The sequence below is a fragment of the Alosa sapidissima genome, chromosome 7 (assembly GCF_018492685.1).
Source record: "Alosa sapidissima isolate fAloSap1 chromosome 7, fAloSap1.pri, whole genome shotgun sequence".
NCBI lineage: Eukaryota > Metazoa > Chordata > Actinopteri > Clupeiformes > Clupeidae > Alosa > Alosa sapidissima.
Genome location: NC_055963.1, coordinates 20,733,848 through 20,747,494, shown reverse-complemented (window position 1 = coordinate 20,747,494; position 13,647 = coordinate 20,733,848). Strand labels below are relative to the sequence as shown.

The 13,647-nt window shown below is 42.9% G+C and overlaps 1 protein-coding gene across 1 annotated transcript; it reads left to right on the top strand.

Annotated features, from left to right (window-relative positions):
* Positions 1 to 6,088: 6,088 nt before the first annotated feature.
* dhh (desert hedgehog signaling molecule) lies at positions 6,089 to 11,641 on the top strand. Its single transcript, XM_042098067.1, has 3 exons — positions 6,089 to 7,037; positions 9,828 to 10,089; positions 10,329 to 11,641. The coding sequence occupies exons 1-3, from the start codon at positions 6,690 to 6,692 to the stop codon at positions 11,165 to 11,167; spliced, it is 1,449 nt and encodes a 482-aa protein (XP_041954001.1). The 5' UTR covers positions 6,089 to 6,689; the 3' UTR covers positions 11,168 to 11,641.
* The last annotated feature ends 2,006 nt before the right edge of the window (positions 11,642 to 13,647 follow it).

The following is a 13,647-nucleotide window of genomic DNA, read 5'->3' as shown; positions in this document are numbered from 1 at the left end:
CTCATATTGTGAGACTTTTCATTGTGAAGGTTAGAAACGAATCTTAAAAAGCCTGAAGAGTGATCAAGCTGTGGGGTGCAGCTGGTAATAGCACCCATACATAATTGGGTGGGTCCAGATGGCCACGGGGACCTGGGTTCGAGTCTGTCCCAGGTCATTTCTGGATCACACCCCGTCTCTCTCTCTCTCCCACTCGCTTCCTGTCACTCTCTTCACTGTCCGGACTTTAATTGGATTGAAGGCATAAAAAGCCCCAAAAATTATATTTAAAAAAAAAAAGAGTGACAGAGTGACTCCTCTGTGCTTTGCTAATGTAGTGTTCTCCTCAAGGCAGGGGTTGAGGAGTTGATGTGACTTCATGGGATTGAACAAGTGATTCCTGCCACTCCTGGCTGATCTAATGGCTGTCCTGTCTTTGTGTGACTGTGAGGGGTTGGGAGTGGTGTTGCATGCATTCATCTGTGCCAGCCGCCTCAGACTGGCCACTCGGCATTGCTTTAATCAGTGCCATTATTTTGCCTTGTGGTCCATCAACAGTGACCAGCAGCGACGCCGCTGTCTGTTCCCTCCCCCTGGATGCTGAGGGTAGATAACCCCCCCCCCCCCCCCCCCCCCCCCCCACACACACACACACACACACACACACACACACACACACACACACACACACACACACACACACACCCCAGTTGGAGCTGTGGCCACCCGGCGTTCTCTCCTTGCCCGGCACCACTGCCACCACGCCATCCTGCATCTGTTTTCCTTACTGAGTGTCCATTTCCTCCTTTCTTCCCCCCCCCCCTTCCCTCATGTCCGAAACAAGAAATCTTGAGTTAATGAATTTCTCCCACTTGATTTTTTTTTTACTGTTTGCATTTCAACTTCTTGTTTTCTTTCTTTGGATGACCTAATTGGACATATTTGATTTTTGGCCTGTTGTTTTGAAGTGGGGTTTCCTGTGACCGTATAAAGTCAGATCTTGGTAAATGCCCCTGCAAAATAGAACCTTAAGCAGCTGCTTTTTCCCAGTTCACAAATTCATCAAGATTGACTGTAAAATTCACTGGCAGCAGAAAGCAGGCTAAACTAAATGTTTACCATCTGTATATCCATGGCCTGTATCAAGACAATGGTCGGGGTTACAAATGGAAAGAGTTAGCATTTTGTTCATTTTTCTCACTAATAAAAAACCTGCGAAATAACAGTGACTGTGAATAGATGCACAAATGTGCCCCACGCTTGTTTTATAAAATGATGCAGGGATTGAATTAACACCTAAAGTGCTTCACAGTGAAGGGGGAACTTCACTATCCACCACCAATGTGTAGCACTTTTTTTTTTGTCTTGACAGAATTGGGACATATTAAGATTGTTGCAAGTAGAATACAAAATTAATAGAATGAAGATAAATTGGATCATCTAACATTACCATGTTATTCATTATAGCGATTTCTTTAGATACACACATCAAACTCAATCAGTAGGCACAGGTTAACCTTTATTTCAGTCTCAGCTGCTCTGAGTCCACCCACCATCAGTCTGTGGAGAGTAGGCAAAAATCATTGGCAAGGACCTCTGTAAATGAGGAATAAAAACTGTGGAATGTTTCATGTTCCAGGAAGACAATATTCTGTTTTCTGGCCAACTATCTATATGTCAGTTAAACCGAGAAATTCATCCCCTGATCCCTGTACTCTACCTCCCCTCCACCTCGTAGCGGTTCAACATTGCCTTGATGTGAAAGAAAATTTCTATCCTAATTGATGAGTTGTTATGGGACCAAGTTACATAACTTTTCTTTTTAGAAAACCTTGGCCATTCAAATCCTCAGACTCACTTTTGTTAATTAAATTATTCATAGCTGGAATAATATTTTTCCAAATATTGACATACAATACAATGCCATGAGCCATGACTGATTATATTTTAAATGAGCATGTTAGATAAATAAATAGGGTTCAGTATAGATACCTGGAAACCAGATCAATACACCATGTGTACTTTAATGGTGAAAGGATGAGGAGTAATGTCAGGCTTGTTAGGAAGGTGTGGTACTGAGCACTGCTCAGAATTATTTCAGCATATCGGACACAAAGAAGGAGACAGCCAGCCTTTCACAAGACGAGATATGCTATCTTTATTGTCAAAACACAAGAATGAAGGGGGGAAAAAGACACAGATTAGCTTTCCTGACAGTTGGCTGTTTGAAGTGTGTGCCAAAGTGCATTATGGGCCATTATTTGTACAGTTCGCTTCTGGCGAGCAGAGAAGCTGCGCACAGGAAAAGGCGAGACTTTCTTGCTAATCAACTGATAATTGGTGGCACTGTCAGTGACTCAGTGACCCCCCCCCCCCCCAACTCGCCCACCACCTCCTCCCCACCCTCGCCATCCTGTGTGCACGCTCACGACACACTTACTTCACACGCTCATCCAGAGCTCTCCCAAAGCCCTGACAAAATGCCTACAGTACATGTGCCACTCTTACCGTAGTCTTACCTTCAGCCAGGAATGGATTACTGCACGGGCCTACCGGGCCCAGGCCCAGGGGCCAAAGGGGTCAGGGGACCTGAAGCCCAAGCCTTTGCATGGAATCATTGACTCAATATCAACAAATCAGGATGTAGGCTATGAATCTGATTGAATTTCGTATTGGCCATCCCCAAAATGCACCAGAATACAGGACATCAAACAAATTAAAAATGTTCTGGGGGAGGATCCCCAACCCCCCCCCCCCCCCCTCCCACATATACGACAATAAGTGGGGGGCCCTTAATACATCTGGGCCCAGGGGCCCGAAAGTTCATAATCCGCCCATGCCTTCAGCCTTCAATACAATTGTTTTGTGAACTTCTTAACTGTAAGTTGATGTTCAGAAATTGGCCCAGTGATTATGTAAAACCCCCCCTCCCCAAGAAAAAAAATTACAAAGTAGTCAGGCAGAACTGGGTCAGAAGTTGAGGTGACGCTAAAGGGTGGTCACACATGGATAACACAAGCCATGACCTGTTTTATCAGAGCCTGTATTTGTAACAGGGCCTTATCAGACATACACAGTATATATGCATTCTACTTTCAACCTCTGATCTGCTTGTCTCAGGTCAGGAAGTTCCACCCTGGTCAGCTATTGTCCAGTCTGTTGCTGCATCGCCACAATCACAATATAGGCAATGAGCTTGTAGCTATTTTAGAAAAGCATCGGATTAACTTTCTCGTGCGTGACACTGTCATGACTCCTGTAATGTGTAATGCTATGCTACAGATTCATATGTACACATGGGACAGATGCCAGTGTTTTGTGTACCATCTGTGATCTCCCATCGTGTCAGCGAGGAGCCGGCCAGGGTGTTATGTGAGGTGAAGGGTACCATCCGAAGCTGCATGTTGACTCTGTCACACTCTCAAGCCAGAAATCATCCACTCTCACTGCTGCACCCTCAGTCGCACCACCCAGCCCCTTCCTGCAGTGATAACGGGGGTGAGAGAGACAGTGGAATGGGGCAGGCTCGCCGCTGCTGCTAGTGGTTGGTAGAGATGAGGGGTGGTGGGTGGAGGGGTTGCCACAGTGCCTTGACTCTCTTTTCCACCTCCCTCCCCATGGCCTCTCTCTCAGGAAGCTCAGAGTGTCTATTCAGCGCTCCGGCGACATTACAGCAGACAAGGCAGCGGAGGACAGGTCAGCCGCCGCATGATCGAGTCTACACAACATGGCGAAAGCCTTCACACCTGTAATGGCCAGGTCACTGTGTTCAAGCTGGTTCACTGGGGCAAACTGGGGAATTGAGAGTTTTCAGACATCTCCAAATAGAGACTGAGATTAGAAATGACCCAGAAGGGATTAGAAGTCAACTGTGTGACCGAAGCCCCCAGGTGGAAATGCAGTAATGCAATGGAACAAAGAGGGGTAGAATAGCCCAAGCAGGAAAGATCTTGTTTTCTGCGCTGTGGCTGAGCAGGAAACGAAGCCATTCACAAAGCAATATACTCCCATCCTGAAGTGGGGGAGTGAGAGCTGTTGAGAGCCAGAAGGGGGGGGGGGGGGGGGGGGGGGTGCAAGGCTGTAGAAATAAAAAATAATAATAATTACGCCATTTCCATTTAAAATGCACATGTTTATTTTTGTTTTGCCTCTCCCTTTCATGTCTGATAGCCGTCTTTTATTGTCTCTTCTCTGTTCCAGCTGAAAAGGATGTGACTATCACTGATTGTCCACCATGAAAGTGTATTTTGTTCCCTTTCTGATTGAGCTATTCCTTGTTTTTGCCAGTTATTAGTGATAATTATCATGTGCACCCTTGTACCAAACCCAAACTCATACATGTTTATGCTACAGACAGGAAGATGAGGCCCAGCAGCCCTCCCTCTCCCAGGTCAGGATCCTCAGAAATCCTCTCTGGATTTCTCCCTCCTGGCCTCAGCTTTAATACCCTTATGACCAATGTGCAGGCTAGTAGAAAATCACAAATTAATGTGGATTTGGGATATAAAATTACCATTTGGGTCTTAACATGTTCCTTTAATCAATCACATTAGGACAATAACTAACACAAGGGGTAGACATAGCTGATACAATTAGTTTGAGATTAAACTAGTGTAAATGAATTGCTGTCATTTTTTCAAACCAGCACCTGTCTTGTCCATATCCACAATAAAAGTACCCAGATTTCATCAGAAAAGTGACACAACTGTCATCACTGTTCCACCAAACATCATTTAACCACCTTGGACGTTTTGCGCCCACAGTCAGTCATGGTAGCCTGGGAGCTGATATCCTTAAATGTGATTTCATCCATCAACTTAATCATACTAACAGCGTCTCTTTGTCGTGATTACTTTTCCTATCTATAACCATCATTTACTTTTGGTACTGATATACATTAATTGAGAAAAACATGTCAATTACGAACTCTAATAGTATCAAGTGGGTCAGATCAAGCTATTCATGCCAGTTGTTTTAAAAAATCAGAAATACCACTGACACTGCTCAAATTAATCATTTGTGAGTCACAGTTTCTATGTACTGTACAATAGTGTTTGACAGAATCTCAGTTTTGACTAGTTAATTATTACTCAGTCTTGTATTGTGGTAAATGCCAATGATGTCAACTAAACAGGTTTTATTTATTTAATTAAGCTTGATCTACAATGAGTCATGTGACATGGTTACTTATCCTTTACAGGGCAGTGGATAAAAAGGCAGGGATCGAACCAGAACACAAACCAGATTAATTGATTTTGCTCCCTTATGTACTTCATTGTTTATCTATCCCTTCCCTGAGTAAAGACTTCAGAAGAAATTATCTTACAAGAAATGTTTGTGTTTACAGGAAACTGAGGATGCTTAACATGTCACATACTTATCCTGGGCAGTTCATTTACATCTAAATAAATTAGATGAGTTGTCAAATGTTCAGCCTTGCCACATCACTTGGAGGATGTCATCTGAATAGTCCTCTGCTCTTCATTTTCTTCTATCTCAATTGTGGAAAGTAGGGAGACATTATCATTTTGATTTTATTACTTTCTGAAACTCAAGCCATTGTTCTGAAGTGGATAAAAATATTATGTTGACAGAATCACTGGGTGTTTCCAGTCAAGAGGTCTTCAGAGCGCGGAGGCCATGTCTTGTGGTTCAGGAGAAAACAAAAGGAGGGAGATTAACCGAGTCCAGAGAGCGCGTGTGTCAGGGCTGCGCTGTCTCTTCAGCAGGAAGCTCTTGTGCATAGCTGGCTGTGTGTCACAGACCCTCACCTTTAAACTGGTCTATTTATATACTACCGTCAAAAGGCATTTCTGCTCAATTCATCCCCTGGGAAACTACTGTTTCGCCGCAATCTGCCCTGTCCAATCCAAGAAAGTCTAAGTTTGCAGACATTCTCTTACTCTTCAGTGTATAGACGAAAAGTGTATATATTGTATAGATTTGATAGAGGGTATAATCAAATACGTTTACTCAGCCATGTTAAATGGGGAGGGGGGACTCAGGAGAGGATATTAACGAGAGTTATCCTGTATGGCGCACGAGGTTGAATTGGAGGCGTGTGCGCCACTGTCGCCCTTAGAGCGCGCAGGAAGGGAGGGCAATCTTGTCCGGTCACAAATAAGACCTGGCGGCTTGTGCGAAACGGACAGGAGCCCTCAGTCTCTATTGGAGACTGCCAACGGAGAATAACGAATAGCTTGGCATGGAGATGGCTTCTATAGATCGCTGAAGGCAAATATTTTGTTTTAGAGAACTAACGGACACACGAGGGACATGGATCTTAAGGGATGCGTGCCAATTGCTTGTTATGGACCAAAGGATAAGAGGTGATTGGATACCTGTGATACACCTGTTACCTTTTACGGACGTAAGGGATGTAACAGAGCAGGACAAGCACCGAGTTAGTTTCCAGTTTACAACACAAATGTCTTATGTAGCCTAAACAAGAAAGGATGTTGTAGTATTGAAAAAATGGCAAATGTTTTGACCAATTAACCTTATTTTTATTTTCTATTTTCCAATAGTCATTAATGCGAAAATGTGTTATGTTACATATTTGGAACACTATTCGTCAATAAATTGTATAACTTCCCATTGAGCTATACATGAAAGATTTTTTTTTTCAGTCGCAGTTTATCATTGATAGGATACTAAACCGTCAGCCATGGAGAGGATATGGACCTAGCTAGAATCAGTGACATCCCAAAATGCCAGCAGGTGTTCAGCGCTGTCAAGTCCCGCCAATGACGTTGTCTCCGTGGCATAGGCGGGCACTGCTCGTCTTGCTGTCGGTGTGCACATCCACATCGCTGTTGGTCCACGGATGCGGCCCTGGACCTGGGTATGGCATTCGTCCCAGACCGCGCAAACTAATTCCTCTGAGGTACAAGCAGTTTGTACCCCCAATCTCTGAGAATAACCTCGGTGCAAGCGGGCGGCCAGAGGGCAAGATTACGCGCGACTCGAAACGCTTTAACGAGCTGGTATGCAACTACAACATTCACATCGACTTCAAAAACGAAGAGGATACTCAAGCTGACCGATTCATGACAAAGGTGAGAAACTCAAGCAGGTAACATTTTTCTATGCAGTATGTGTAGTTGAAATGGGCCAACTCTGAAGATCACCTCAGCTGTTATGATCAAACCTCCATGTGTGCTGGCCTTGAGTGCCACCAGAGAATTCTACTGCTATGATTTCTTGCAAAACAATTAGACACAGAATATGCAAAAGTATATGGCAGTTTGGATGTTTTTGTCTTCATGATCATATGTGCAGTCATACATTTGGTCATGCTTGTAATCTTTAACCAACTGTCTTGCTGAGCAGTGAAACAGTCACTAGTTTTGCTCCTCTGGTCTCTGTATGCCTCCAAGCCAGAGTTTCAGATAAGTCATAAATGCAGTGGCAACTGTAGGCTATTAACCTTCTGATCAAAAGAGAATCAAAGTCAGAGTTGCGCATTGTGCAATAAAACGACCAACTTAATGGTCATCGAATAATTTTTTGCCAGCACACATGGAGGTTTGATTTCTGGTAGGATAAAGATGGTGGTTAGTGGATTGTGAGATAGCTCACTGTGGTACCATCCCAGGTTAAGTGTTACATCACTAAATGCATCCATATAACTAATTACCCAGTCAAACGGAACTTCAATTATAGGTCATAATTGTTATGTGTGCTTGATTGCTTGAGGAAATCAGGAAGCTCACACAGTGAATTGTCAGAAAGACGGAAACAATGCACACATTGTTATGCCTCTGACAGATCTCAAAAAGGCTGGTCTCATATCATGGAACATAGAGCCAATTGTGTTAAGATCAAAATGTGTTAAGATCTAAATCTATGGACGTGATTAACACATGACATTTTTATGGAGATGCATTTGAGCGTAAATAATGATTATATGTAAGTTACAAAATATCTTGTGCTTTAGCTGATCTCATTTGAGGTACTCTCAAAACGTGTGAAGTGCCATCTCACTTCCATTACAGACTTTTCCTCTGATGCTGTTTACAGAGACTGCCAGTCATAATAACCAGTCCTAACACTAAACTGTCGTTCGGCTTCTAAGTTCCCAGAAATAGTAAATAGAGAGGTCTTATCATAGGCCACTCTATACACTGTGTTCCCACGGGAAGTCTAATCTATGCTGCCTTTCTGAATGATTCTACGTGATGTGTATTTATGATTAAGTGTGAGTGCCCTCCTGAAGCCTGGGCTTAGTATGTGTATATGTATGCATGTGCCCTCTCCTTGACCAGGCTTGAAAGCCAGCCTTTGTGCATCCTAAGGGAGGCTTTGCGGGGTTGCCTGTGCAAAAATTCTCGCCTGCTGAAGTAATGGCCACCGTTGGAAAGGCCTCTATTGTGGTTCCGACAATGAAACGCCTCTGTCAAACAGCGGCGCAGGAGGAAAATGTGCCCAGTTTGTTTTCTGTTCCTCTCTCTTTCTCACCCTTGCTGTCACATTCCCAAGTGTATGCCCATACATTCCACCCCGCTGGCCTCTCGCACGGGCCAGAGAGAGACTCAGTCTGCTGATTCAGTTTCTTAATAACCTCATCCTGTCTCTTTCTCACACACTCTTACTCGCCATCTCACAAATACAAGCACACAAATACTGTATGGCGCACCTGAGATTGCTGGTTGAATATAACCAGCCATGGTGAGGCAGCACATTGTTGTTACGCCACCTACAACTGGAATCAACCCCCATAAGACAGCAGCTGTGCTCCTACTTTAAACACTTTTAAATATAGGATGAAAACTCTCTTTTTGACAATTGCACAGCACCTACATTATTGTGTTCTTTTATGGCATTATACATTTGGTTTTTCACATTTTTAAACTTCTTTTCACTTCCTGAAAGTTTGGGTAACACCTTTAATCCACAAATGGTCATACAACTGTTTGAATTTGCAGTCTATGGAATGTGAACGTCACTCCCATCGTTTGTGCTTGGATTCTTAACTAGGTGACCTCTTTCCACAGATATACAGTCAAGTTAATAAATCGCTTAATCTAAGCTCAGCCAGAGTTCATATAAAAGTAAACATAGTCTTTAGTTAAATATTGATAAGCAATGATTGAATTCATGAAATGACAGAGAATATTAAAATTGTTGCATGCAATCGTTCATATGAGATGGATACTCATTGTTTCATATTTTCAGATCTGTACACATGATGTAACCAATGTGCACAGAATGAGCCAAAGGGTGTCGTTTTAGAAATAAAAATGTAACTCATCCAATGGTAATAAAGGGAATTGACCTTGATTATTCTCTCACCCTGCAGGGATGGCCAAGGAATGCTGGAATCTGGTTACAGTAGCTTTTTCTCTGATTGTTTGGGGAAAGGAGGGGAGGGGGGTGGAGATGGCCTTTACGAAGGCTGAGCAAACAGGAGGAATTTTCATGATGTCAACCAAAGATGTGCAACCCTACAACAACTGATTAGAATCCTGTTGTATAGTCTCAGTCAGTGGAATTTGGCTGGCATTTGTCACCAACTGAATAAACTCTAAAGTCAAAGAGGAAGAGAACTGAAAGGGCTTTCTCAGTACTGTAAATGAATAACAGGGGATGTCTCCACTTCAGTCGGTTGAGATGGTGACAATCTGTTGATTGGGAAAGATTTACAACAAGAGGAAACTAATGGGGTATAGCAAAAAGCCCAAGATGTTACTTCCCCTCAGGTGGAATATTAACCTCAGCAAATTTACTCACACATGAAATAGTCATGTGACTACACACAGAGGGCATGTAACTGGAAACACAATTTGCTGATTTAGTGATGCCCATAATTCAACTACATCCTCTTTTTTCCCCTCCGTATTCTGCAGCGCTGCAAAGACTGCCTGGACAGACTAGCCCTAGCTGTGATGTTGCAGTGGCCAAAGACCAGACTGCGGGTTACAGAGGCCTGGGACGAGGATGGAAACCATCCACCTGATTCTCTGCACTACGAGGGCCGTGCCGTGGACATCACCACTTCAGACCGCAACACCTCCAAGTATGGCCTACTGGCCCAGCTGGCTGTGGAGGCTGGCTTTGACTGGGTCAATTATGAATCCAAGCATCATGTGCACTGCTCTGTCAAAGCTGGTAAGAGCAGTTGAGTGTATACAGTTGCTCATATTTGTTCCCAGGATTTATGCTGATTTCTGACAAATTCTTTGAGAGAGAGAGGGAGCTCAACCCGTGACAATATTCATGTCTTGAAATGATCTGTTTTAATGTAATGCACTGACCTCACATGGTTAGATGCAGCTTTCATTGGTATTTTCTTTCTTTCTCATTGACGCCGACTTTTTCTTGATGGCTGTTCTTGTTGTCCTCCACAGATCATTCTGTGGCTCTTGAGAGAGGTGGCTGTTTCCCAGGGTCAGCAAAGGTAACTGTAGAAGGAGGAGAACAGATGCCTATGTTTTTACTGAAGCCTGGAGACAAAGTCCTTTCCCAGACAGAGTTGGGTCAAACTGTTTTCAGTCGCGTCCTGCTCTTTCTACACAAGGACTGTGAGAGCAGGTCTTTGTTCTTAGTGCTGGGCACAGAGGATGGACAAAGGCTTACGCTAACACCTAATCACCTGCTCTTTCATTCCTCTTATTATGAAGCAGATCACGGCAAGTACCAAGCTTGCTTTGCCAGCAGAGTGCGGAAGGGAGACTATCTCCTCATTCATGGATCAGGAGGTAGAGTTAGACCATCCAAGGTAACCTCACTAACAGTGGAGGAACGGACTGGAATCTATGCTCCCCTGACAGAAGAAGGCACTATTTTTGTGGATGGAGTCCTAGCCTCTAGCTATGCCTCTGTGGAGGATCACAGACTTGCACACTGGGCCTTTGGGCTTCTCCGCTTCCTGCTCTCCCTTCCACAGTGGACCCAGGGAGTGGACCAACAGAGCAAACAAGTCAGAGTGGCGGTGGCTGTACACACTGGGCCACATATTTACAATGATACACAGAAAATAGGCCACCCAGGGGGGAATGGGACACTCAAAGTCAAAGGTGTAGGTTGGTATCAGAATAACCACTGCCAACAAAACACACTTTCACTGAACACCAGTTATGGGGAAACCTGTGAGAATTACAGACACAAACAGGGTAAAGTTCATTGGTATGCTAGACTTCTGTACACCCTTGGGCGAATATTACTGGACCCTCAGATATTTTACTAATAAAACACTTACCTTCTATCAATCTGATGCATAAACATTTATCAAGAATCTAACACTGCTAAACCCCAAACTGACAAATGACATTGACATTTTTATGTATACAGTATGTACAATTATTATTTCATAACATATTTCCTAGTAATATCAGGTGTCAGGTTAAAAGTAGTTTTCCAACAAGAGGCAGACACTGGATGCCTATGCAGTTATGTAGCCGATGTTCCAAAATAATGATCTAATAAAAACAATATTTTTGAATGTTCATTATGAGAAAATGTTTTATACAACCATCAAAATCTTTATTTTTGTACTGTTGGATTTGTAATATATAAATGTATCTGCTTAATTATTCTCACCATGACCATGTTATTTGTCCATATATTTGCCTGCAAAACGTACTGTCAAAGCTATTTAATTTTGTAAAAAAATCATAATATGAAAAGATTGTTAAAAAAATTATTAAAAACAAATATGACCTGCTTAACTGATTTTCTTACTTTCCGCTAGATTGTGATGTTTCCTTCTGAGTTTCTGAATGTTTGAGCTGTTGCAACAGTAATGATTTTATGTGTCAGCTACAAATTGTACAGTGCTGCCATGACCTGTCCTGGCAGGTCTTTGATATGGCCTATGTGACTGCTCTTGCAGTTATCAAAGGGAGCGTTGTTCTATGTTGACTCTATAGATCTACAGGTTAAGATCTTCTTGAAAATCTCTTTGCATTTTGCCTGTTGACTCTTGAACATCTTGTGGGGTTTATATGGTGGGGACTAGTTAGCAACATGAAATTATACATGGTGGTTGTTTGAAACTCAGTACCTGCTTCCTTCAAGAATTCATATTTTTGCTGGGGGCACTTTTACACCCCCTTGTGGACAACAACGAGAACCGTTTGATGACGTACCGTTTCCGTGGTTGTAGGCTAGGTCTATGACATTTTGCAACACACGACTTAAGTAGACTTATGAGGCCTAATACTAATAAAAAGAATCAAAAACTCAATTAAGTTTTGCCATTTAAACCAAAGACAGACAATTCTGCACACAATCTTATCTATTTTGATCCTAATTGTGTCAAGGTGAATATGTCCCAGTTTGCCCAAAACTGACAGGTTCTAGGCCTACACTTTCTATGACTGAATGCTTGAAAATACTTTTCACAAAATGCTCATATCATTGCACCCTCCAATGGGACAGCCAATATGATAAAGCAAATTTAACCCAAGCAGGCTATGAACTAGTCACTGTGACTCTAGCCTCTCTGATGTCCACATGTTTCGGCAGCGGCCTACTGGTTACCACCTCGGACTTGTGACCGCCGGAGGGTTGCCGGGTCGAACCCCGACCAGTAGGCACGGCTGAAGTGCCCTTGAGCAAGGCACCTAACCCCTCACTGCTCCCAGAGCACCGCTGTTGTTGCAGGCAGCTCACTGCGCCGGGATTAGTGTGTGCTTCACCTCACTGTGTGTTTCACTAATTCACGGATTGGGATAAATGCAGAGACCAAATTCCCCTCACGGGATCAAAAGAGTATATATACTTATACTGTTCACTGTTGTGTTATATCAAATACTGTTGAATCATCCTTTTTTCTTTGGTCATTTGGTGATCCATCCAAATGACCAAATGGACCTGCTTTTATTGTTTAGTAGGTTGTAGGCAGCTGTGAAGGTATTCAAGAGGATTATCCTGGAGATGGAGGAGGCAGATGGGCAAGCATTCTCTGAGGAGAGGAGTAGTATGCTATAGCCACAGTGATCCAACAAGATCAGCCCAATGGAAGACAGAAGCTTCTACAGAACCGCCCATCTATTATCACAAACGGACCAATCATATCCTACTAAACTGTACCAGCTATGGTACACATGGGGCCCAAACCTTGCTGTTAGCTAATCCTGGAGAAAGCTGTAACTAATCCTGTGCCTGTCAATAGGACTGGGATATAGTGGGTCACCTATGGCCTAGCAATCCTTTACTCAATTCTTTTAAAACTACGGTCATTGGTCTTGTTCAAACTGTCTTTACATTTAGAACAAATATAGCCTATGTAAATAATTAATGCAAAAACAAACATAAGTCAAAAGAATGATTACGGTATAATTTGTACTGTATAACAATACAGGCCTAGATATCTATTCAGTAGCACTTGGATAGACCGATATAGTCCTAAGGTCAGTAAAAGAGGCTAAAAGTGAAACAAGAAATGGGCGAACGTGATATTTAATGTAACAAATGTAAAGACTAATAATCAATTAAATAAGTACTGGGTGTTGACATGAACTCCTGTTTTACGCGCGCGCGCGCCCGCACACACATTTTTGAACATCAAAAGAATCATTAGATGGGAACAACTCGATTACATTAGGCTATTTCAAATGCATTTATCCACAGGCATGCGATGACGATAAGTCCGAGAGCAGAAACTCGTTATCGTGACTGTCAAATCAATTCCAACTGAAGGTCTACAATTGCCTTAATGTTTTA